Genomic DNA, 25,549 nt, shown 5'->3' with positions numbered 1-25,549 from the left:
AAAAATCTTTTTAAAAAAATCACAAATCTAAACTTTTATTTATGAAAAAGTCAGTCCTAGTTTAAATCCTTAGGTTACACCCATCCAACAAGAATATATATCAGGAAGCTGAGGGCAAAAATAGGTACGAGGAATTAATCATCACCTTTGATCATCAACCCATCTTAGCAAGAAAGGTACATCGGCCAGCAATAGCCATTGTTCCTGTTCCCTGACCTCAGCAAGTCCCTTGTTCAACTATTAAAAGTGTGTCTTTATAAACTTTAAATTGATCCTGAAGACTTTCCACTTCAAGGCCATTAACAAAAACATATTAACCTGACCTTACTAACAACTCTACATCTGAATTCTTTCTAAGGGTGGTGGTTGAATCATTAATCTGCTACAGCAGCAATGGTTGAAAAAAAATCAATTACTATTATTGTCAGTACCAGTAACACTGCCTGGTGAGGGGCTAGAAAACACCTGAGAGTTTTCATACAACCCACAGACTATGAGAAAGGTGGCGACCATGAAAGCAGCAATCCGAGCTATGTTCAATAAGAGCATGAGTTCCTCAGGACACGTAGTCCTCATGGCTTTGCCTTCCAAGGCTCACTCAAGTTAGCTTTCCCAACCACAAAGTGTGTTCACTGAGCTCCAGTGCTGCCTGTTGGTCACCTCACATCGATGCTGACACCCTAAGAAGCTAAAGATGCAGGGATGCTCTCCCTCATGGCTGGTACCTAAATTTCCCTCTCTGGCCTCCAGAAACAAAGGCAAATGTTTCTATATAATCTACCAACTGTGGTACTTATAGGAAACTCAAGTGTGGCACATAAAACTGTATAATAGCCCCAAACTGGAAGTATAACAGCTCTTGGAATCCCTGTGGGCAGACTGTCAGTGAGTTGTCTTTGGGGACATGTAAGAAAGTTCTTGGGACAAAGGGCAGTGGCTGTTTAGCATCCTCTAAGACACAGAGCATCATTTTAAAGCAATGCATGCATCCATACCAGGGTAAAACACCAAACATCATCATGGTAATAGCTTGGTTGAACTGTGAAGCTAGTTAATGTCAAAGAAAACTCACCGGTGGGCCCCTTGGTCCTCTGGGACCCTGTGGTCCTGCAGGTCCAGTGTCACCCTGGAACAGAGAGGAATCATATAATCACAGAGTTACATGTCAGATGACAAAGGTCTAATTTGGACCAGATTTCACCAACAGACACAGGAACCCAGTACTGTGCCCAAACACTTCCTTTTCAATGCCAAGAACTTCAAACATGCACCATTTTTTCCCACCCAGATGAAGGATGCTTTTCAATTCACATATGTAAATGAGTATGTTTATTCACTGATGTAGACAGAGATTACCTGTTTCTCTGGTCGTTTAAGGCAGTCAAGAAAAGTCAAAAATGGCAAATTCACTAGATAATAACCTAGAACCATTCGTGTCCAAGTCACCACAGTATGAAATCTGCCACCCAACAGCACCACCCACACAGCGTCTAGGGAAGTCTCACAGGCTCCACCTACTCAATTGTTTTTTTAAGTATGTCTTAGTTAGGTTCACCACTGCTGTATGGTGAAATACCATAATCAAAAAAAAAAAATCCAGAGAGGAAAGGGTTTCTCTTCCTCTTTTTTATCTCAGTTCATCATCCTAGGCAGTCAGGGTAGATTTGATGCAGAGGCCATTAAGAAGTCCTTGCTGCTGGTATGCTCCTTATGACTTGCTCATCCTGCTTTCTCTAGAAGCCAGGACCAAGGGTAGCACCACCCAAAATGGACTTGGCCCTCACACAACCAGTCACGAATTAAGAAAATTACCAACAGGCTTGTCAACAGCCCAGTCTTAGGGAGACGTTCTTCTCAATTGGGGTTCCTTCCTCTTGGATGACTCCAGCTTGTGTCAAGCTGACACAAAACTAAGTAGGACAAATTGCTGGGAAAAAAACAAAGGAGCTAGACTGACGTTCTCACATGATTCCTTCTAGATCCTTCTAAGCAGATCCAACAAACAGCCAATTCGCTACAGCATCCAGAGAAACAAGAGAAGTCTATATGCTACATAGGTCCCTGTGGAGGTGATGAGCAATATAAAGATCTAGAAGGAGGCCATTTGCCGACCTCAGGACTGTGTCTCCATGCTTCCAGCAAGTTCCCCATTCCTAGGAGAACAATCTCCGTACCCAAATGTCAGATCACGTGGTAAAATGCCACATACAATAGATAGTCGAGTCTTGGGGAATGGGCATAGAGGGTGAGCTATAAATAGTGGATCCAGGGTGGCTCCTTGTACCTCTGAGTCCCTTCATGACAGTGTTCTCATTTGTGCCTTCCAGAGAAAACCTCTACCTTCTCTGTCCTGCTTTCAAGACCAAGTAAAAGTAAGAACATCTGAGATGCCTAAAGGAAGACACAGCCCAAGAAGCAAGAACCGCTACTGCTACCTCTGGCAGTGGCTTTGGTGATGGGGGTGGTGGTGATGATGATCAAAGTGCTAGAATTGGTGATGGTTTGGTGATGGTGGTGGTGATAATGGTGATGGCATTTGTCACAGTAATGGCAGTAATGACGGGGGATGTGGTGCAGTAGTGTTGTGGATAATGGTGGCAAATACAGTGGTGGCAATGGTGGTGGTGGAGGTGAAGGCCACCGTGTGGATCTCAACTGATGGGAGAGAGCTTGAGGGATTCATAGTTTCTAGGAACACCAAAAAGATCAAGAGATGGAGAAACAATTTGTAGGAAAACATGAAAGGCCATTCAGATAATGTAAGCTAGATATATAGTGGGCTCTCACCATCTGACGCTAGACAAATCGGATGAACCCAGAAAAGCCTCTCTGAACTGGGAGATACAGGCTGACCCCAAGGATGGAAGAAGCTCAAGTCTTAAGGAAAACCAATTATGTGTCATTCCACATCCTTAATAGAACTGCCACCTGTCACTTTGGAAGGGTTCCTAGGTGCCTCTCCCTTGTTCCTCAAGCACTGAAGGTCAAAGCATCCCAACTTACATCTTTTCCTGGTGATCCTTCCCTTCCAGGGGGCCCAATAGTCCCAGGTTCTCCCTAGAAACAAAAAATTCCCGTTAGGAACAGGACTGGTTTAGATACAGGCCACCACAGATAAACACATCGTATCTAAATGTGTGGGAGAGATGCAAAGGGAAGGCTGACAGACAGAAGTGACCCCCCACACAGTATGAGAGTCTCTGAAGCAGCAGAGCTGGATTCCAGTAGAGTGGGTGGAGCCCTAAGTGTCTCCCCAACAGGAAAGGCAGGAAGAGCACTGCATGGGTCAGGTGAACCTGTTGGGTCTCCTGTTACCTGCTTATCTCTGGCTTCTCTCTACAGCTTCTCTCTGTCATGGTTATCCACAACATTCGAGGAATCCTACCAATGACCCAACACTCCCTTCAAAGGTTTGGGGCATTTTGAAGAGGCAGGTATTAGAGAATAAGAAAAGGTTTGAGGGGCTACCCACCTGAGACAAGGCCTGTGTGTTAACATACACACTCTATGACCTGGGAAAGTCACCCATGACCTCTGACCTGAGTTTGCTCCACTGCAAATGAAGCCTAACACCATGGCTTGCTTCACAGGGCTTAGGGGACATGTGAACAGTCCACACAATACAGACGACCTAAACTCAGGTTGATTTGGCTAGTTTGGCTGCATGTAATGTTGGGCCTAGAAGAACCACTGACAAGAGATGGGATGGTGCCACCCACTGTGACACCAGGCCAGCACATCTACTATTCTTTCCTAAATAGAACAACAAGGTGATGCCCTGCAAATCGTGGAATCCTCTCCCCGCTGAGTGTCAGCTCAGAGTCATCTACTTACCCTCAGACCAGGTGGGCCAGGATCACCTGTGTGTCCCTTGAAGCCCTGGAAAAAACATGATGAAGTTATGACTCTACCAAAGAATAGGCTGGGCAGCAGAAAGGCAGAGAGCTGCAAAGACATCCTGAGTCATCCCATCTTCTGCTTGTGGCTTAGCCTGTTGCCTTTCGCTTGCCACCCGTGTCAGGGTACCAGGTGTGGGTAGAAGAAAATCAGGGAGGAAAGGCAAGAAGCAGGGAAGAGAGAAGGTTTTCTCTATGGGGTCCTGCGTTGCATGGTGATATAACCATCAAAAGTGCTCATTTCATGGCCTTGAAGCTCTGAGACATGGGTTCTGTTCTCACCATTGTATAAAGAAACCCAAGCTCAGTACTGTGTATCACTCAGACAGTGAAGAGGTACCATGATTCAACACATGCCAATCAGATATAGAGGACACCTCTCCATGGCCATTCTCAACACAAGGGGGACAGCGAACCCATAGAATCAAATTACCACCTGGCTGCATCTACCAGGCTTCACTCTGGTTTCATCTCCTGATGATAGGAGCAAATGATGACACAACCAGGAAGCAGAAAGCTCTAGGGGGAGGCTGTCCAAGGAGAACTCCATCTTAAATGGCCCTGCAGGGTATTAAGATCACAACTAAGAAATGCAGCTTGTGCATCTCCACCCACGATGGCCAATTAGAATGTAGTCTTCTGTCCTTTAGAGGATGGGAGAGTAGGAGTGGATAACAGAATGTGGTCCCTTTAGTACCAGTAGGGGCAGTGGGCGAGAACCCCAGTCTAAATGGATGAAAATTTCTTCAGCCAAACCTGGGCTTATAACTGGGCCTCAATGACAGTCTGTCTAGAAACCACACAGGAAGCTGTTAGAACATCGCAGTCATTGATGAGGAAAGATAAAAGAGGGAAACAAGGAAGAGTGGAGTGGAGTCATAAAAGTTTTAGATTTGGAGTTTCAACTATTCTATGCCATGCCAGCCGAAGAACGGGTTTTGCTCCCTGGATCCCTAACATCACTATGGGTAAGAAAACAGAAATACTGAGATGCCTAGTCCTCTCTTTGCAACTGCAGATGCTCTCTGGGCCTCTGCACCGGATGCGCCAGGGCTGACCATAAGCTGGAGGCACATCAGGTCTCTGCTCTCCTCTGCCGCTGTGGGACTCAAGTGTTTCACTTCTCTCTGCTAGGACTCGGTTTCCACACAAGAGCATGAGGATGAGATCCAGGTCTGTAGAGATGCTGTTTGGAATGAGCAGAACAAAGCTCTTCAATAACTCAGAACTCAGCAAGGTTCTGGGACCTTCTTTAAATGACCGAATTCCATGGCCAGCTGGCTTCCAAGAGCGGACTCTAACTTGCTCTCATTCCATAAACCCAGGACAAAAGCCCCAACTAGGGGAGCCCCACACTGCTAGGTACTGCTACTATTATCTCCGTTACAAAGAAGAGGAAACAGGTCCAGAAGCGCCCCCCCCACTTTGGTCAATAGATGTCAAAGGGAAGGACCCAGATATCTCTCTCTCCAAACTCACGCCACCCTTCAAAGTTTTGCTCTGGCCGAGTGAAGCTAACGAGAGGACCTTGTCCTTTTTCACCAGTTTAGATCTCTTCTACACTGCATCCCTGCTACACTGCATCCCTGCTACACTGCATCCCTGCTACACTGCATCCCTTCTACACTATATCCCTGTTACACTACATCCCTGCCCTGAAATTCCCAGGGCAGAAGAGGGTCCAACTCCTAAGTCAGGATGCAGCAAATGCGTCTCTCCAGCTGACAAGGTATCCCTCTTATTCCTAAGCCAGTGGCCACCTGATGAAACTGGACCTTTTCTCACCAGAACCACTTAGTTAGAGAAGAGACTGCCAGCCATAGTCAGCAACCATCTGCCGTATTTAAGATGCCTTAAGAAAGGATTTAAGGGGATCATCAATTTAAAGTATATTTTGGAAAAAACAACCAGCCACTGATTCATGGTTTTAGTCTGCATAGGCCGAAGCCTTCATCCCCACACCCGGGTTCCTCCTGCTGCACTCGGGAAAAGCAGGGATATTGGGGAAAATGAACATTGATTTTCATGTTTTGTTTCCTTCTTAATGAATAGTAGCCAGAGGATTTATTGATTTTTTTCAAAAGAAAAATAACACAAGAGAACAGAAGCAGTGTTCCAATCCGTTACTTCTCGGCAGATAATTGGATTTCAGGAGTTTCATTAAACAGCATTTTTTAAATTAAAAAAATATTTAAAAAAAATCAACAGCATGAAGAGGTAAAGCACTTAAAAATTAAAATCTAGAGAACATTTTTATTAATATAGAAAATCACCTGTATTTGGTGCATTAATTAGAGGTAGATTTAAAGCTACAACGCATATAACCATAGATGTTAGGCATAAAGTAAGAAACCAGGAGTGGGAAGGACCTCCTGAGAAAAGGAAAACAGAATAAATACATAATTATGGATTAATGGGCTGGGGTTGATGAGACTGAGATGGAAGTATTAAAGGAAGGAGGATGAGGAAGGGCATATGGGGAGGGACAGCTAAAACTCAGGGCCATTTGAGGGGTCATATGGAAACCTACTACAGTAGATGCTTCTTAAATATACATTATGTGTTATTATATATGTGTATGTGTATATATGCTTCTTAAACATGTGTCTTATAATATATACGTATATATATATATATATGCTTCTTAAACTGTGTGTGTGTGTGTGTGTGTGTGTGTGTGTGTGTGTGTGTGTGTAATCTCAAGTCCTTGGCCACCTGAGCAGTATAGGCATGGGTTCAACCTCACGAAGTACACCTTAGACAGAATCAGATAGAGTTACTCCCACAACTTTTACTCCACTTTCGCACCGCACCGGCATATCACGCAGGTGGGAGGCTGCTGTACACGGAAGGTTTGTAACCACCTTTCTCCCTGGTGGTGTGCAGAGCCCCTTCCAGTACCGTGGACACTAGGGGTGAAAGCTGTATATATATGTATGAAAATAATCTCAATGGAATCACCAGGTAATGGAGGAGACAAAGCCCCAAGTAGATGTCTCTTACCACTGAATGCAATCTCCAGTCGCAGAATGGGTTATACCCAATTGAACTGTTAGCCAAAGAGACCCCATGGACGCCCTCCAAACATCCCAGGCCATTGCCAAGGCTATGGGTTTCTCTCCACAAACTGATGATAAGGCCCTACTGCTTAAGAAGCCTACACAACCACACACCCACACAACTCATTGAACATGGAGAAAATGGCCTAGTAGCTGCTAGAGCCTTTGCCCCTAGTGTCCATGGTACTAGAAGGTGCTCTGCCCACCAGAGGAGAAAGGCGGTTACAAACCCTTCTATCTGCAATGGCGTCCTGCCTGCATGGTATGCTGGCACAAAAGTAAGAGCAAACCCACACCTAATACTGCTTAGGTGGCCAAGAACCCGAGACTACACAGGCCACAGACCTGGGGGAAAACCAAATACTACTGTTCTGCTAAAGGAACATAGCAATACAATGATTCCTAATGACATTCTGTTATGCTCATACATCAGAGTCTTGCTCAGTCGCTATCAGGAAAATACCTCCCCACTTGGATCAAGGAACTTAGTAGCAGAGGAAGCAGCAAGATTGTAAGAGCCGGACAGGATGGAGAACGCCAGGGAAACAAGGCCTTCTAGACACAACAGGGCTGATACACATAGGAACTCAGAGACCGTGGCAGCAACTACATGGCCTCCAGAGGTCTACACCAGACGGGGTCCCAGTGCTAAGATGGGAAGTGGACACAAGCCCCCATCTCTAGCCCAGAAGCTATCTCCAGCTGACAACCTCTTGCAAAGGAAAAATTAGTTTTCTCCAATGGAGTGGACATACACCACATTTCAGGAGACCCATGCCCAGCAGTAAATGGCCAACACACAACAAAATCAGGGATGTTTGGAGGATTTTTTTTCCCTCACAATGCTTTCTGAGCATAAGAAAAACAAATAGGCATCCTCCTGAATATTAACCTTCAGCAGGCGATGAAAGGAGACAGAGACAGAGACCCACATTAGAGCACCGGACAGAAATCTCAAGGTCCAAATCAGGAGCAGAAGGAGAGAGAGCATGAGCAAGGAACTCAGGACCGCGAGGGGTGCACCCACACACTGAGACAATGGGAATATTCTACTGGGAACTCACCAAGACCAGCTGGCCTGGATATGAAAAAGCCTGGGATAAAACCAGACTCGCTGAATATAGCATACAATGAGGACTACTGAGACCTCAAGAACAATGGCAATAGGTTTTTGTTCCTACTGCACGTACTGGCTTTGTGGGAGCCTAGGCAGTTTGGATGCTCACCTTACTAGACCTAAATGGAGGTGGGAGGTCCTTGGACTTCCCACAGGGCAGGGAACCCTGATTGCTCTTTGGGCTTATGAGGGAGGGGACTGGATTGGGGGAGGGAAATGGGAGGCGGTGGCAGTGAAGAGACAGAAATCTTTAATAAATAAATAAATAAGAGAGAAAAACCCCTTATAGGTCCTTTTCTTATGTATTATGGCTTCTGATTTTGTGTTTTTATGGGACTTCCATGTGTATCTCTGCATCTTCAGGTGTTTCTTATCTCTCTCTCTCTCTCTCTCTCTCNAACCATCTCTTACTGATTTTCAAACAGGGACTCACTCTAAAGCCAAGATAGGCTTTAAACTCAAGCTAATTTTCTTGCCTCGATCTCCAAAGTGCTGGACTACAGCGAGGAGTCAGAAGCCCCAAACTACTTACTTTGTAATTAGCTGATAGTCACCCTGTTCACCAACAATGTACAAATATCATGTGTTCACCAAGGGGATTTTCCCAGTCTGGCAATTCACTGTTTTATTTCCCAGCCTGCTATGGGAATTGAGGTTTCCACTGACCACTCATATTTCTTTTCTGCTTTTTCAAGATCAGGTTTCTCTAGGTAGCCCTGGTTGTCCTGGAACTCCCTCTGTAGACCAGGTTGGCCTTGAACTCTTAGAGATGAATTAAAGGCCTCTGCCTCTGCTCCCCAGTGCGGGAATTAAAGGCGCTTGTCATCACTGCCCGGCCTGCACTTCTATTCCTCCTGATATTCAAATTCTTTACTGGCATTTCTACTGCTACCATATCAAGCAAATAAAGAATTCTTTCTATAGGTAGGATTTTAGCTCATAATACGTTCACAACTATGTTCTAAGGGCTGGAGAGATGGCTCGGCAGTTAATAAATCATACTGATCTTGCAGAAGACTTGATTCAGTTCCCAGCAGCCAGGGAATCCAACATTCAATTTTGAACTCTGTGGGTACCTGCACTTGAGTACAAACAAATCCACATACAGACAGGCATGATCTACAGGCAATTAAAATGTATGTATTGTCAGGGAAAGACAGTGGAGCACGCCTTTAATCCCAGCACTCAGGAAAGAGACAGGCAGATCTCCGTGAGTTCAACCTAGTCTACAGAGTTCTAGGACAGCCAAGGCTACACAGAAAAACCCTGTTTTGAAAAACAAGTTAAATAAATAAATAAATAAATGAATAAATAAATAAATAAATAAATAAATAAATAAATGTTATTTAAAAAAAAACCTATAGTCAAAGCAAACACAAATACAGAAATGACAGAAATGAAGACAAAACAACAAAACTCCACAAGCAAACAAAATACCCTTTTCCCCTGCAGTTATTCAGAGTAACACTAGTCTGAGATGGCTTACAATCTAGGGGATATAAGCTAGAGCGACCTTCAGAGAAAGCAGAGTTGGTCACACAAACACGAGCATGCTGGACAGACTTCAGGAACTCAGAAGGCCTGCATACTTTCCTGGGGACAGCAGGGACCGGCACTCACCTGCGGACCTCTGGCTCCCTCTGCTCCGGCCAGGCCTGGCTCTCCTGGCTTGCCCTGAATTGAGGAAGGAGAGAGTCAGGCTCCCATCTTTATGATCTTCAGACGTGTGGCTGCCTGCCCTTCATGCCACTGCGTTCTCACACACCACTGGCCAAGCAGGCGATCAGCCCTGGCCCCCGCATTCCTATGTATTTCCTCTAGTCCGGGCTTTATAGTACATTCGGGCCTGGTGTGTTCCCAGTTCTTCTTCTGCGATGACAGTATAAACCTTATCCCTGATTAACCACTCAAGGGTCCCTTCACTGTCAGAGTGCTCTGCCCTGATGAGAAACGACAAAGCCATTTTAGTTATTACTGACTCGATTCACAAAACCACTTCAAGGCAGCTGTGAACTATTACATTTTTTTTTTCCAATGGCCACACTGAAGATCAGAGCGGTTTTATATTATGAGACTTCTAAGGACAAAGCTAAAGAAAACCTCCGCTTCCCGTCACGCGGGCAGAGGCTCTGCTGAGGCCACCAGTGGCACCACTTACAGGGGCCTGTGATCTGATTTACACAGCCCTTTCCACACCCCATGTTCTCAGATACAAAGGAATACAAGGGCATTTCTATACAAAATTACTGCCCGCAGTCTGGCATAACCCCAGATAAAACCAAGCCACGAAGAAATGCAGCTGAGATCCAGACAAATGGCTCAGAGGTATGGGAGAGTAAGCCGAGGAAGAGGTGAAAGGGCACTGTTTGATGGACAGCTGGCCCAGTTCTGGATCTGTCTTCACTTCACGGTAGCTTGAGAATGGCCCTCCCTGAACACTCTGCACCGCGTTTTTATACAGAGTGAATTTTGAGGACTTACATGGGGTTCACATGACAAGAGAAGGGAGAGGGAATGGGGGCACTCTTAGATTTAAAGGGAAATAAAATGACTTTCATGTTATCTTTCTTGTGGCTTTCTGGCCCAACTTATCCAAGTCTATTTGTGAGATGTGGGTGTCATTTCCTCAGGCATCTGTTTCTGCAGTTTTAACTTTCAGATGGTCCACCCTTATAGGTCTTGACCTTGCCCCATCATCAAGATGAATGTCACTACTAGTCTAGTTGCTAGCAGATAAACAGCCAGTATCAATGAAGAGTTATCCCTGCGTTAGACATAATAAAAGTGTGTCTGGAATTACGATGGATCCTCACTGAGAACCATTGGAAGATACCTTAGGAAACCACAGGGGTAGAGGGAGGTGAGGTCATCTATTCAAAGACACACAGCAAGGGTTGGAATTGAAAGGATAGCTGAAACTCTGCATTTCATCCTAAACAACAATGGATGCTCAACTTTATCTTATTAAAACGTTAAACAATTCAGAAGGCTTCATATCTGTTATCTATACAATGTTACCTATACTCTGAAATGTTCCTCCATCTACCTCTTATCTGCCCATCCATCCATTTCTCCATGTATGCCCCTCACATGAGAATGGGTCAAATGGAGAAGCACCATGTAGTAACTACTGTCATCCTCCGACAAAAGGACATCCAGTGCAATAGAACATGCAGATAGTCTCAGTGCGCTCCCAACAGCTTCTCAGGAGACCCTCAGGAGCCTGGATATCGGCTGGTTCTAGAAGTACCATTCACCAGCCTGTCTTTTATGACTTCTCCTCCCCATGGCCCATTTGTTCCTTCACTCTATGGACTCCACTTTGTAGGATACCCTCTTGACATGAGAGCCTCTACCTCGAGATCTCAGGGGATCTCAGACTCCACCCACCCAATGACAACTTCCTCCTAACACAGCTCAAGGTAACAGACTATCAGGATGACTCTGTAGTGAAATTCCACAGCAAGCTGAAGAGTTCAGGCATACATAACTCAGGGTCTCAGAGTCCCACTATCTCTGTGGGATCACTGAGTCTGACCTGGTGCACGAGAACAGGCCACCTCCCGTGAGATCCTTAACTTCCTGGAGCAGTCTTGTATCACAATGGCAGTCCCCAGAGCAGGCATTCAATAAACTGATGGAATGAAGACTAGTGACCCTGCACTAGAGGGACAACTTCTAGGGACGATGCTCATTCAGCACAAAGGTGGGTCCTAGCTCTGAGATCTGAGCACCGAGTTCTGGGTCAGCCTCAGAGACATGATTCTCAGGGACTTCACTCAGCAGCTGGAGAACCTTGGTCCAGCTATTAGCCTCTGTGAATCCTATTTCCTCATCTGGGGACAATAAGAGCATACATAACCCTAGACTTTTCTGGAGTTTAAATTGGAAAAGGAGTGAGAGGCTTGCTGCTCCAGGCCCTGGGTAGTCCCAGGAATGCCTCTCATTCCCTTGTGCACCCACTCCCAATCCCTCCACCCTCTGTCTGCCATCTGCCTCTTTGGGCAACTCCATAGAGCATCCCATTTGTTCTCCCTGGGAAGGCTCTTTCTTTTCCCTTCAGCAGTGAGCCTCGGCTGCTGCAACCGACAAACGTTATAAAATGATGAGGAGGGTGCTTCGAGCAAGCAGTGTAAGATTTGGATTGAGTCATAACAGTTTACGGCCAAGCAAATTAAACAGATCATGAGCTCCACTAGAAAAAAAAAAAACTCTTATGTAATACCACTTAGCGGCTTGCAAAGGCTCCACAGTTCTGACCTCGCCAGCAGTTAAAATGGGGCAGTTGCAAAGAGGACCTCACTAAAATAATTAAGAGTTAGCAAAACCTGGTGCGCTGTGCATTTTTCACCTCATTTGATCTCCAACTTCTAGCAAGCTAGGATATTACCCTCCATCTCACCGAAGGAGTCTGAAGCTCAGAGAGGTTATCCGAATCACTGAAGGTTACACAGCTTATGAGGAGGAACACCAGCTAGCGTCTAGCGCCACTTTGGTGCTGGGAATGGGCACAAAATGATTTAATTTCTTATATTAAATTTAGTTCTATCAGTAAGTTACACATAAAGATTGCTTTAAAATATTAAAAGAGGGACTGGAGAGATGGCTTTTTTGTTATGAGCCCTTGCTGTTCTTCTGAAAGATCGGAGTTTTGTTAGCAGCACCTACATCAGGCAGCTCACAATTGCCTGGAACTCCAGTTCCCGGGGGTCTGATGCCCTCTTATGCCCCGCCCTCTGGCACTGCACAGTAGCTATATACATAAACAATTGCAGGAGCATGCACATTCATTCGTTAATTAAACTGTCTATTTAATTCATTTAAAAGACAGAAACTGCCCCAGTGAGATGTCTGACAGGAAAAGGTACTTGCCACCACGCCTGACAACCTAAGTTAGATCTCTGGGACTCACAGGATAGAAGGAGAGAACTGATTTCTGCAGGCTGATCTCAGACCTTTGCCTTGCGTTGCACAGACACAGGACAGATCAACAAGCAAATGCAATAAAAAAAATTTTTTTTTAAGAAAAGTAACTAAAACACCATGGGGTAAAATGTCACCCGCATGTTCCCTTCATGCAGAACAATCCTTCCCCGGGTGGAGCTTTCACCCTTCTCAGAGCTGCCCAGGTTTCTAGTAGATGAGCGCCTGTTATGTAAGCAGACAGACATGGGGAGAAGCCAGGCTTCTCTTTCCTGCAGCCCTTTATCTTCTCTACCATGTGTGTGATTTGCTTGAATATTGTTTTGTTTGGTGGTGCGTTGCTTCTCTGTGCTTTAGTGGACCCAGGGCCCTGCATGACCGGAGAACACTCCACTGAGCCACACCACAGCTCTAGATTTGTGAAGACAGAAGTAATGTCAGAAACTGTGGAGCCATTATCCTCATTTTAAAACCCTGAATCCAGGCAAGAGAGGTCCCCAAGCCTTAGGAAAGGACTTTGAGGTCATGGGTAAGTCATGCAGCTATGGGACCACCAAAGATAGCCTTAGGAGTACTGCATCTGTGGAGGTTCTAATGAGTGTCATTACAGAAAAATACAAGCAACAGCAAATGCCTGTGGGCCAGATTTAAAACATGAAGCTGGGTAGCAGCTCTCAAGACCAGGAGCCAGTATAGCTCACTTGCCCCCAAATTCCCTTCCATAGCCTTCCAGGCTGAGGCTACACGGGCAGTAAAGTACAGTATGGAAGGATGGCAGACCTGAACTCAGAATTTCTAGGCTGTCACCAGACCATTATAAGACTTTAGGCAGTCAACTACCAACGTAAATAGTTTCTTATTTCAGCTGCAAAGCAGGGTGTTTTCCTTGTGGCACTATGAGACGTAAGGGTAGTGGTACATAGGTCATGGCCGAGTTGGGATCCTAGGAGCCCTTCAACATCCCAGAAGAGCTGTTGAGAATGGGTGGGTTTGACGGGCGGGTAAGTGTAGAGTCCCTTACCGGTTCTCCAGGGGGACCTGGCTTTCCATCTCTGCCCTGTTTGCCTTCTTCTCCCTGCAAGATAAACACAGCTTTCTTAGCAGGTCAAGGAACATTAGAGAGAGGGAAGACCAGACACAGAGGCAACTGTGTGCACCCTCTGTGCAGCAGTAGCCTTATGTTCAGTTAGCGGCATATGGGCATCTCCCCCAACTCCTGGAGTCCAGAGACCTCACTGGGAAGCAGACCCCTTTGCAATTGCACTATGATTTTTTTTATTTGTCACCTAAAGTCCCCACTTTGTGGGCCTCTTCTATGAGTAAGTTGACTAGGGCGTGGATGATGGGGGAAAAAATTACACAGCAAAATACTACTGCTCCTGAGACATTATGGGGTACAGGGAAAGAGGGCCGAGATTGCTTGGTTCTAGAAAGTACAGTGATGTTTTACACGTCTCTCAACAAAACCAAGCTATGAGTCTCTCTTTAGTCCCTCTACCCCAGCACTGATCCCATCTATAGATAAGGATTCTGTAACCTTGGAGTACACATTCAGGGTCTCAGAAGATGGCAAAGGTAAGACAGAAGAGAGTGTAATCTCAGGCCACTGAATTCAAAAGCCAGTAGCAAAGCTGAGAAAAAAGAATTCAGTCAAGTGATTACAAAATACTACCTGCACCTCTGAGGCATAGGACCCTGGTCTCATGGTGGCTTTTAGCCAAGAAGAAATGCTAAATACATCCTGCAGTGAGTTGCAACGCTCAGCCAAGTACTGGCACTGGCCAGTGAGACAGCCACAATTACAGACAGCTTCCAATGAAAGTATGCGTTTTCTCCACTAGTGCCCTTAGCCTGTAGTGCCTGGGCCTGGAGGGGGATGCTGCAGCAATGACCAGAATGTATTGCCTGTCCAGGCTGCTGTCCCACTGCCTGCTTCATTGGTATCTGTCATTTTTTTATGGATGCTGCTCCCAGCATTATCATGTGAACTTCAAATAAACCAACTCACAGATCCATCTCCTCTGCAGTTAAAAGCTCAAGGAACACCATGGAAGAAAGAGCAGAAAGACTATACCAGAGAATCGGGAAGTCTGCTGTGAAATTACATCCCCTATAAATAAATAGAAAGCTTTACCAATGATACACAACAGCACAGCAGCGTCTAAACAGGACACCAATGCACACACTAATGTGGAAGGAAGAAATGCAAGGGTACCCCTACTAGACAAAGAACTACAGGAAACTAAGGAATGCCAGAAAAGAGAGAGAGATCGTCTTCCCTAGGGATGATGCCCCTGACAGATTATCAATACCAAGTGGTCAGCCTTGCAATCATACACACAAGCCAAGCAACACTAAATGGACTCAGAAGGTTATATTTATATATTCATGTGTTTACATATATATTCAAATATATGATTATTTATATAGTTATATATAACATTGTATACAAATTTTTATTTGCATATATATGTGAATATATTTATACATAGATAAAATTAAAGAAAAAGAGGCCATAAATTTGAAAGCATGTTCTGGGAAAACATGGAAAAACTGTAGAAAGGAAAAAAGGGAATGGGAAATGATGTAATTAATATTTTAATTAAAAATATGCAAGATTAAAATGTTCAGTTGTTCCTCCCTACACACAGAGGCCATGGGACGGAGGGTCCAGAGAGCTGTACAGACAGTTTGAAAGAGGCCATGGGAAGAAAGGAAACCAGCAAACGCAGGCTAGAAAAAGCAATGTCTGGGGACTTCAGGTGTGACCCTCTGTACCTAAATGCAGTGACTTGAGAGTGTTGTGTGGCTTCCTGTGTAATCTAAGAAATAGACAAGGCTTCCCAAGACAGGAAAGCTGCCTTTTGGGAGTGGCTTGGGTGGGCAGTCCCTAACCTTATGAACCTTGGACTCTTCACTTTAAAGTAACAGAGACACAATGTCCGTGCTGCAGGGTTAAGATTTTATGAAATACCACAGATTCAGAGTTTCACACAGCATGAACAGCATGGAGATGCCCCTCAATAAATGGAGAGACTCATTGCTTCACTTCCTGGTGTTGGTACTCACAGAAAGTGAGACTTGTGACCTCAGTGTTAAAGGCCAGAAAGGAGAAGAGTGAGGAGAAGACAACTGGACAGATTTAAGAAAACAGCACAGTTCTATCTATGGCTTCCTGCCTCTAGTCTCATCGCGTATTGTGATAAGGGGTGGGTGCAAAACCAACCTGGAGATTTTCTTTACTTGGCTTTACCTTGATAGAATCAAAATCACTACAATTTGTGAACCTCAACAGGTCCCTTAACTTCTAGAGTTATAATGGTTTACATGAGAGCTGTAGAAGAGGCCCCTTCCATCAGTGGTTATGGTTGTTAGACAGTTAGTAGGAAGGGACCTCAAAGAGCTATTCATCCACAACCATATTTCTTTTATTATTCTTTGCTGGGTGGGAAGCTTAGGCAGAGAAACTGAAACCCATAATACAATTTGCAATTATTCTTCCTTATTATATCCCCCAACATAGTAAACACTAATTTCCTAACTAGAGATACTGAATAACATAAAGAGGGAGAATGAGCAGAGCCAGAGCGGAGATTCAGAAGTAAAGGGAACAGAGACTAGAGACGAGGAGTTCACCCTGGCTGAGAAGGAAGCAGGAATAGCTGGACAGGGATTGGGATTAAGACCAAAGGTTTCAAGCAAGGGGGACTGAAACTGCCTGGCATGCTCACCACACTAGGACTGATCAGAATCAGTAAATAGTAACAACATATATGTGTGTATGTGTACTTGTACACACATATATGACTCCACGCATGCACATATATACATAATAAATCCAAGGAGGAGGAAAACAGAAGACAAAAACAGGGTAGAATGTGGCTCAGTGTATACGTCAGTACCATTCCCAGTAGCTGAGAGTTGAGAAGCATCGAATAGTGAAGAAGGGTAACCAGAGGACAATCTAGGCAGACAAAAATGCACATGCAAAGTCCCTGTGGCTTGGAGGGGATCAACTGTGGCAGGAGAGACTATAGTATATCCTAAGAAGAGCCAAAAGGTTATCAGTATGGCTGGAATAAAAGAATGCACGATGGGGAGCGGGGGGGGGGGGGATGCTGTGGGCAGTTCATCACAAGAGCTCCATCTCATGAGAGAAGGTCTCCCCAGACAGACAATTAGTACAAGCTGGAGATCTCAGCCCTACTGAGGTGTGTATTAAATTGCAAGGCGGAAAACAAACATTTGTGTGAGGTCATTTTGTAGCATGTATCAAAAACCTCAGCGATAATTACAGTAGAACAATTAAACTCCACTCTAGGGGTCATCCTTAAGGAATCGGAGAACTGATATGCATGTCAAGCTGCCCATTGTATGTTTTAAACGAAAGAATTGTCTGATGAGACCACAGGGGAACGTCACATATAATGCAGTACCCACTACATATGATATGAGAATTTTATGAATATGTAACAGCAGTACAGTAAATAAAAAAACATCTATGTGTCTGGGTTGTAGAGATACATGTAAAAATGTATATATTTGTGTAACTATAGAAGGAGAGAGAAAATGGAATGTTTAAATCAGTAAGAAACTACTCAGTTTTAGCCTAGGAGAAGATTAAGACATTAATGACATTCTCCACTCAAATTTAGATGTCCTTCGTAATAACCAGGTGCAAGATGATTTTTTTCGCCTAATTTTCTAAAATACCGTAAGTTCCACTAGTGGCCACATTATGCTATTATGATGAATCTTTTGGGTGGAAGAGGGAAACATTTTAAGACAGCGTCTCCTATCTTAAACGCTGCCTCACCTTCCTATCGCTGGGACTATAGGTGTGTACCACCACACCTGGCTCGGAATGTATCTATGCTTGCTAACTTTTCTGATGAGAAACCAGACTTCAAAGTGATACTTACTGGGATTCCTGGAATGCCCGATGGGCCTTGGGGACCAGGAGGGCCTTCTTTGCCCTGAAAGAGTCAAGACATAAAAAACCATGAAATCTTTGGTTGGCTGTCCTAGAAAGAAATCTCACAGGGAGCTGCCTGTGAGCTAGGAGGAGCTGGTTAAAAGCTAAGGTTGCACCTGCAGCCTCCTGGCATCACAGGGTATGCCCCCATCACGGGCTGTGACACCTTTAACAGAGCATGCTCACACAGTACTGGTTCAGAGAGACCCACTCTACACTAGAGACTTGGGAAACCCACCATCAAACGTCTGTGAAAGATTTGGAGTTCACAAGACTTGGCTCCAGATCCAACCCAGGATTTGTTCTTCCCCACAGCACAGCCTAGGGCTGTGTTCGGAACCTACAGAACAGCACTAGTGGAAAGCTGGCCAGGAGGCCTGTAAGACCCATGCTTTCACTATTTTCATTGTGTATTTCTCCGGAAATTCCCAAAACTTTAACCAGAAATAGCGACAGGTCATTATCCCCTCCATGAAAGACGCGTGGTGTTTTGAAAGTCTGTTTGGCTGAAATGCATCAACTGGTATTTTCTTTCCCTTTTTATTCATGAAGGCCTAGAGCTGCCCTCAGGGCTTCAGCCTCTGTTGGGGGGGCAGGGAAGGGGGACACTGCTCGGCTTCCTATCACTCCATGCCTCTGCCATGAGTATGCAGGGCCCTTGATGACTTTCTGATCTCCACCAGTGCCTTTGCAAGGCAAGATTCTGATGCCTCTAATCATATAAAATGGGATAGTCTAAATTCTCAACCTTCCTAATACTGCTACCTTCTACTGCAGTTCCTCATGCTGCAGTCAACCCCAACCATAAAATTAGTTTCTTTGCTACTTCATAACTGCAATTTTGGTACTGTTATGAATCATAATGTAAATCTATTTGCTTTCTGATGGTCTTAGACATCCCTTATGAAAGGGATACCCGACCCCCAACGGGTCATGACCTATAGGTTGAGAACCTCTGTTCTAAAGGGTTATGAGTTTACCTTTAAAATGTAAGTGAAAACAAGCAAAAGTGGGTATTTATTCCACATTTCCATGCAGATCTTAAAAAAAATGGCCCGATCAGGGGACCAAAACTCAGTTCCTTTATCAAGCACTATTTGTACCGTACATAAGCTGCATCACTGTGTTTTAGCCAAATCTCAGCCATGAGGAAGACAGCAGCAACACATGCTTACGACACAGAGCGATTGTTTTACTGACACTTGAGTTTGGTGCAGAAAGGATCATGCTTTATTTTTATCATTCTTGAAAGATTTGGCAAAATATTCACATATTTCATATGCATGGGAAAAGTTACTTGTAATTCTAAAATAATACAGAGAACGTGGCATGCCTTTGAGGTGGTTTCGATTTGGGGTTGTGCGGTGTCTTTACAGCGTTAAGCTGTAAGACATTTGGGATGTCCTGGACACATTGCCTCTCAGATGTATGCAAATTAGTCAATCGAGTGAACCACAGTGTTCAGCCCTCCCCTATTACAGAGTCTACCACCATGTATGCAAGTAGTACGGATACACTCCCTCAAACATTCAGTTAACACTGGGGAATCTTAATTATTACTGATAATAGCGCATTCTGGACTACTTTCTAGATGTACATTGTATCGCGAACATTAAAATGGAAAAATAGTGACCCCAGAAGAGGGTCAGCAATGTCCAGTCCTCTGCCTGTTCTTGTAAATAGAGTTTTGTTAGAGGAAGTCCATTCCCTATCAGCATGTATACTATCTACGGCTCATGCTGCCTTACCCAAGCTCAGTAGCTGCAACAGAGAACAGTGTCTCAAAAAGTCTGAAAGGTTTCCTATTGGTTTCTTCAAAGACAAAGTTTGCTAAGCCTCGAGCTCAATCATTCACTTGATTCTCAGGTGAAGGAGGCAAGTTTAGAGAGGAGTCTGCCTCCTGACTTTCCAGCCATCATAAACACTTCTCTAATATTTACAAAGCAGCTCACTTGACCGAGAGTGCGGGAGATAGACACAGTAGCTGACACTCTCTACCTAGCCTCTGGTTATATATCCCAGGACACAGAGCCAGCACCACTGATCTTCCAGAACACCCTGGCCGGGTCTGCGTCATGGCACCTCTGTGATCTCTTTTGAGCTTAATGCAAACAAGGTGACATGGGACATTTTCCCCTTAAGTTTGCTCGTGGAATTAACGCATTTAAATATTTATTACGCAACTAATTGAAATCAGGCAATTAAGTTTTGGCTTTGAAAACTCAAGTTCCTTGCTGTGTAAATAGATAGCTATAACACAGCTGTAAAAGATCAAGAAAAGCCCCAACAATCTAAAATTTTTCACTCATATAGCTTCAGAGGAGTTATGCCCTCAAACCACTTCTAGTAGCAAAGAGAGGCTATTTAGACATTGTGTTTTATAAGAGTGTTTAGAAGAGATGCCATTTGGGGACTCAACATCATACTACTGCCCTTCATGTCCTATCAAAATGATGGCAGGTCATTCATACGTTTTAATTCAAAACAGTGATAATACTTAGGATTGTATGAACTGTGTGTATCCACATTGCCCAGCCAACATCATTTCACCTAAGAAAACTTCGACCATATCCCAATTTAATATTTATAGTAATCTATCAGGTCTGTGGGCAGCCCCAACTGCTCCCATAACTTACCAAGGGGTCCCATGATAGAATCAAAGTCTTATTTAATAGAGTTTAATTCAAAGCAATGTAATGATGTTACAACTGGGCTCAGTATCTTATTCTCCTCAGGCAAACAGTCCATTAGTTTTATTGGGAAAATCTTTTATGGTCTGAGAATCAATAAAAAGCTGCCTGCAGTGCTTTCTATCCTGGGATTTATGCATTGGTTGCTTCAAACGGATTGACCGAAGGATGATTCTACGAAGGGCCATGGGGCTGCTGGTTATTCAATCTCAGCGCTCCATGGTGAGTTGGTGTGAAATAGTAGAAAGAACACCAATGTGATGTCTTCAAATTGACTTAAGTCCCAAGCTGGACATTCATTTTCTGTATGCCTTTGTCGACTGGGCACCGCTTTTCCATGCTGGCAAAGAAGGATGTGGGGTTGCTAACTATACCCTAAGGGTCCTTCTGCACATGAACTTGCCAGAGACACAGGAGCAGGAGCCCAACCTCATTCTTTGTGACTTTGCGGTCGAGCTTTTTGTAACCAGCTGTTGGCTCTGACTTGTCTGTTAAATGTTGACTGCTTCTCCAGTCTCATTCTCCTTATTCATAAAATGGGCATAACGGTCCTAGATTTGTGAGGACCTGACCTTCCAAACTCCATTTTAAAGAAGGGACTTCATTTTAAGCCATATAATGAGATTGGGGTGGGGGGATCTCAGTTCCAGAAATGTAACGCCATAGCAGATATCCTAAAAATGGCCAATTAAGAAGATAGGGAGCAGGGCCATAAACTTGGTTGGGAGGTCCAGATGTTCTTGGGAGGCATCCTGTCCTTGAAGATACCTTATCAGTAATTTATGGTTCTTTGTTAGGTTTTCGTGCCCCAAAACTGACCAATGGTTTCAGAAACTGTTTTATCCTATGTACTTCTCACTCAATTCCAAGACGACAGGGCTCAAACTTCCCTGATTGTGCCATTTCCCCTTTAAAAGTTTGCCCCTTCCCCGGGTTCAGGGCTGTACTTCCCACACCCACTGCGTTGGTGTGGTGGAGGTATAGTCCAAACTCTAGTATGAATTAAATACCCTTGTGTAATTTGCATTGGAAATCCTGTTCCATGAATTCATTTGGGGACAGAAACTTGGGCTTAAAAGACTTCCCTTATAAGACTGAAATGGCTGGAGAGAGGCCAGAAGGGAAAAAAAAATTGATACATTGGATGTATCTTTAAATGTCATGCATGTACTCAACCAGCACAATGACTCCCAACGTGTATTTCAGTTTTTGCTTTATGGCACTGAATCCAGATTTGGTTCTAGCAGCTTGACGGAAAGAAAAGAATTATAGGTTTGAGATTAAAGGGCATTGAGTTCAACCACCAATGATACCAGCTATGATTGGGGGACCTTGAGCAATGACTTTCTTTTCTGACTTGTACCTTCCTCTGGAACAATTTTGATAACAGAGCTGTGGCCTGAAACACACCTGAGCACACCACAGCACAGGATGGGCCTCTCCATTCACCTGGGTTACTCGGGACGGAAGCTACTCTCACAAGGTGAGATGGAACATACATTTAGAGCTTGTTTCCACTAGGGAATCACAGGTCACCAGACCATCTCATCAAAACGTTCATTTTAGCGGCAAAGTAATGAGATACCTAGAAGGCAATGTGTCATGCATTTTCCCTACAAGAAACCATGGCAATGAACATGTGGGCTTACCACAGGAGAGGACAGGAGGAGAGCTGGCAAACACAGGGCTCTAACAAACACAGGGCTCTAAAATGTCCTAAAGGTCAACACAAGGATGGTTATTGGGTCTCCCACAAAACTTACCGGGGCCCCTTGAAGTCCTGGTGGGCCTGCAGGGCCTGCATTTCCATCGGTTCCCTAAAAAGACAAGGCATAAGACCAGTTTCATGTGCAGCTGAAATGAGGTCGCGGGAGCAACCACATTAGAGGAAGGGACAAAGCACTGACCAGACAATCAGCCCTAAGACAACAAAAAATCTTCACACTTTCAAAAAGATGGAAGAAAGGTTCTGGAGAAGTGAACAGGCAGTACAGGTGAGCCTCGGGCATGATTCTATACCACTGCTTTTGGGGGTGTTGTTCCTTCTGCCTTCATCCTTGCCCCCATGCCCACAGGCTCATCTCAGGAATCAGTTTCTAAGATATTTGCTACTGGCAAGAGAAAAATTGAGAAGTTCAAGCACTGGCCTCTTATAAACCACTGGCCTCCTTTTGTAACTTTGTTTTTCTGTAGCACATGCCAATGTCTGATATCCCAGTGTTTGTTGACTTTAAATTTGTTTAGTGTCTATAGTCCTCTTTTCCAACCCCTCCTACAGCACAAACTGCGTGATTTCTTGTCTTCCTGGGAACGGAAGACGCTCCTGGAGTACACTCAGTCAATATTTTTGAATAACCAGAGGGGAGTGGGGGCAGAATGCCCTGGGGGAGGAAGGGAGCAATCTTTAGGTGAGCTGAGGCATTTGCCTCTCGCTAGCATTCATGAGCTGCATGTGACCTAAGCTCAGTTCCCGTCTCTCTGAAAGTAAGGAAACGGCCTCCATCTTAGGGAGACAGGGGATGTCTGAGATGAGTCAGAAGAGGTGTTTAGTACAGGATAAAGAGATTAACTTAGACCAAACCTCAAACTCAGAATCCTTCCTCTTCACGGAGTAGCTCTGTAACCCAGTGCAAGTCACATTACCCCTCCATATCCCAATTCCTTTGTGGAATGCAGAAAAAGCAAGCAACCACCATATGTTGGATGTTGCTGGATGGGTTGAAAAGGGCAACGCACATAAAGAATTAACCATCACCAAAAATATCCCAAGGACTTTGCACAAAGGCCCATCTAATATCATATGTCTATCTTCTATCCAAGCACCAGACCTACAGTAGGTATGGACCAGTCATGGAAGCATGCACAAACAATTTCTCACAGATCTGCATTGATAACTATTCAGCAGCGTTTGATTGATTTATATGTATGGATTAAGTGACTTATGTGCTAGCCATGTATAAGAAGAGAGAAGTAATCATATTATAGCCTTGTACCTCAATGAAAGTTGATGCTGTAAACAGGACTGATTTTCCATGGATTGCAAGTTCTTAAGGCTGAATGCTGCTTGATTGCCCACATCTCTTTGGCGAGATAAAAAGTCAAATACTATTCATGAACTATAGGGAGATCAGTGATATTTAAACACATAGTATGAGGTCATTGGTGAAACTACACATTTAGTCCAAAGCTGCTACGTGTAGTTTCTTTCTCAAGTCTGGATTTTTCTCCACAAAGTTTGCTAACGTTTCTTTCCCTGAACCCTGGACTTTGTGAAGGGGGACTCAAAAGCAGAGTAGGAAAGTGGTAAAGATTTTATCTGGTGGAAGGACACTGGCTGCGGGCAGAAAATAAATGCTGGAAGAGCTCTGAGGACTTGGAGCCTAGACCATGAATACCCTGGACAGAGCCTGCCAAATAATAAGCACTTATGAATAAATGGCCAGGCTGGTTACTTCTCTGCTCTTGAGTTGCTCCTGTGGGACCGGCCACTGAGCCTATGGGATGACTCATCACATAAGCCCCAGCACTGCAGCACAAAGCAGGGCATAAAAGAGACAGCCTCTCAGTAAGCATTTACATAAGCTGTAAGCATTGCTCAACTGGAAACAGACCCACTGGCGTCTGATGGTGCTGGCCTCTGTGTCTCGGACTCAGCATGTAGCATGAGTATCCAAAGCCAGGACCCTTATGGTTGCCAAGGAGCACTAAGTTATAGCCATCTCTGGTGGGAGGGTACTAGAGCCATGTACTAGCTTTGGAACTATTAGGGTGAAGGGATGAAGGTTTAAGGTCTGTGTCCCAGCTCTGTGATCCTCAGCTGACGGGTGCACTTGGAGGTTAAACTTCCATGACAAGAAATTATTTACTAATGAACTGATTTTTAATAAAGCCGCCTGTCTCTCCTATGTTCCTCTTTGATTAATTCTAATGGCTGTCCCCAATATCCACTGCAGTCCCACCTTTGTCGGGATTTAATTTGCCTGATTTCTGGATCCAACAAAGACTTGAAATAAACTTGTCATTCTCTGAAATGAATAATTTTATTATGAACTTGATGTAAAGATTTACTATGAAAAGTCAATTGCTGTTACATGTTCTTATATGTGAGTGGCAATTTAAAAAGACAAAGCAGGGACGGAAGAGATGGCAATAATCCAATGGTTAAGAGAACTTCCTGCCCTTGCAAAGGACATAGGTTGGGTTCCTAGCACCCACATAACATCTTACAATTATCTGTCACTCCAGTTTAAGGAGCTCTGATGCCCCCTTTCTGGATTATAAGGGCATCTCCATGCATATACATAGATATGTACACATATACACACATGCACAAACACACATACACACAAATACACACTGTACACAAAGCATAAAACAACAAATCCAGTTTAACTTCATTATCCAAAACTGACAATCTTTTTGAAATTTTATTTTAAAAATCCTGATTTCTGCTAGCACAGGTTCCTTGTCAATAGGCTCTGAGTCATTCAGAGTGGCCTTGTTTGCAAGGTCTGAGAGACAAGAGTTTCATGAAGAATCCATGAAAATCTCTGGGGTCCTGGGCTCAGCAGGGACAGTAATTGACACTGCTTGTTGTCATGGCTACCTTCAATGAATCTAAGAGCTGCAACTGCAGTTGGATCCACACAGGAAAACAACATGACTAATCTGTAGGAACAGAAAGATGCTGAGGCCCTGTGTCAATGTCATGGCTACAATCACTACAAGAGCAAGGAAATTATTTGCTTAAAAGGCACAATAAATTGGATGGTATTAATAGTAGACAGACATTATAGTTATCAAAAATGTCTGAAAATAACAATAAGTGGTTAAAAAATAATAGTGAACAATAACTTATAATTATCCCCAAACAATGGGGAGAATCTAGG

General features: G+C 44.2%; 1 protein-coding gene across 1 annotated transcript in view; it reads right to left on the bottom strand.

Annotated features, from left to right (window-relative positions):
* Col22a1 (collagen type XXII alpha 1 chain) overlaps positions 1-25,549 on the bottom strand; it is a 213,363-nt gene that overhangs the window by 22,064 nt on the left and 165,750 nt on the right. The window contains exons 48-54 of the mRNA XM_050144864.1: positions 22,424-22,477; positions 17,918-17,971; positions 14,017-14,070; positions 9,693-9,746; positions 3,835-3,879; positions 3,004-3,057; positions 1,073-1,126 (exon numbers count right to left, since the gene is read on the bottom strand). Of these exons, the coding sequence (XP_050000821.1) occupies positions 1,073-1,126; positions 3,004-3,057; positions 3,835-3,879; positions 9,693-9,746; positions 14,017-14,070; positions 17,918-17,971; positions 22,424-22,477 (369 nt within the window). The remainder of the gene's footprint in view (positions 1-1,072; positions 1,127-3,003; positions 3,058-3,834; positions 3,880-9,692; positions 9,747-14,016; positions 14,071-17,917; positions 17,972-22,423; positions 22,478-25,549) is intronic.

Source organism: Alexandromys fortis, unplaced genomic scaffold (genome assembly GCF_014885135.2).
Source record: "Alexandromys fortis isolate MF-2015 unplaced genomic scaffold, M_Fortis_MF-2015_v1.1 scaffold_2_1_26212458, whole genome shotgun sequence".
Taxonomy (NCBI): Eukaryota; Metazoa; Chordata; class Mammalia; order Rodentia; family Cricetidae; genus Alexandromys; species Alexandromys fortis.
This window is presented reverse-complemented; position numbering and strand designations above follow the sequence as displayed.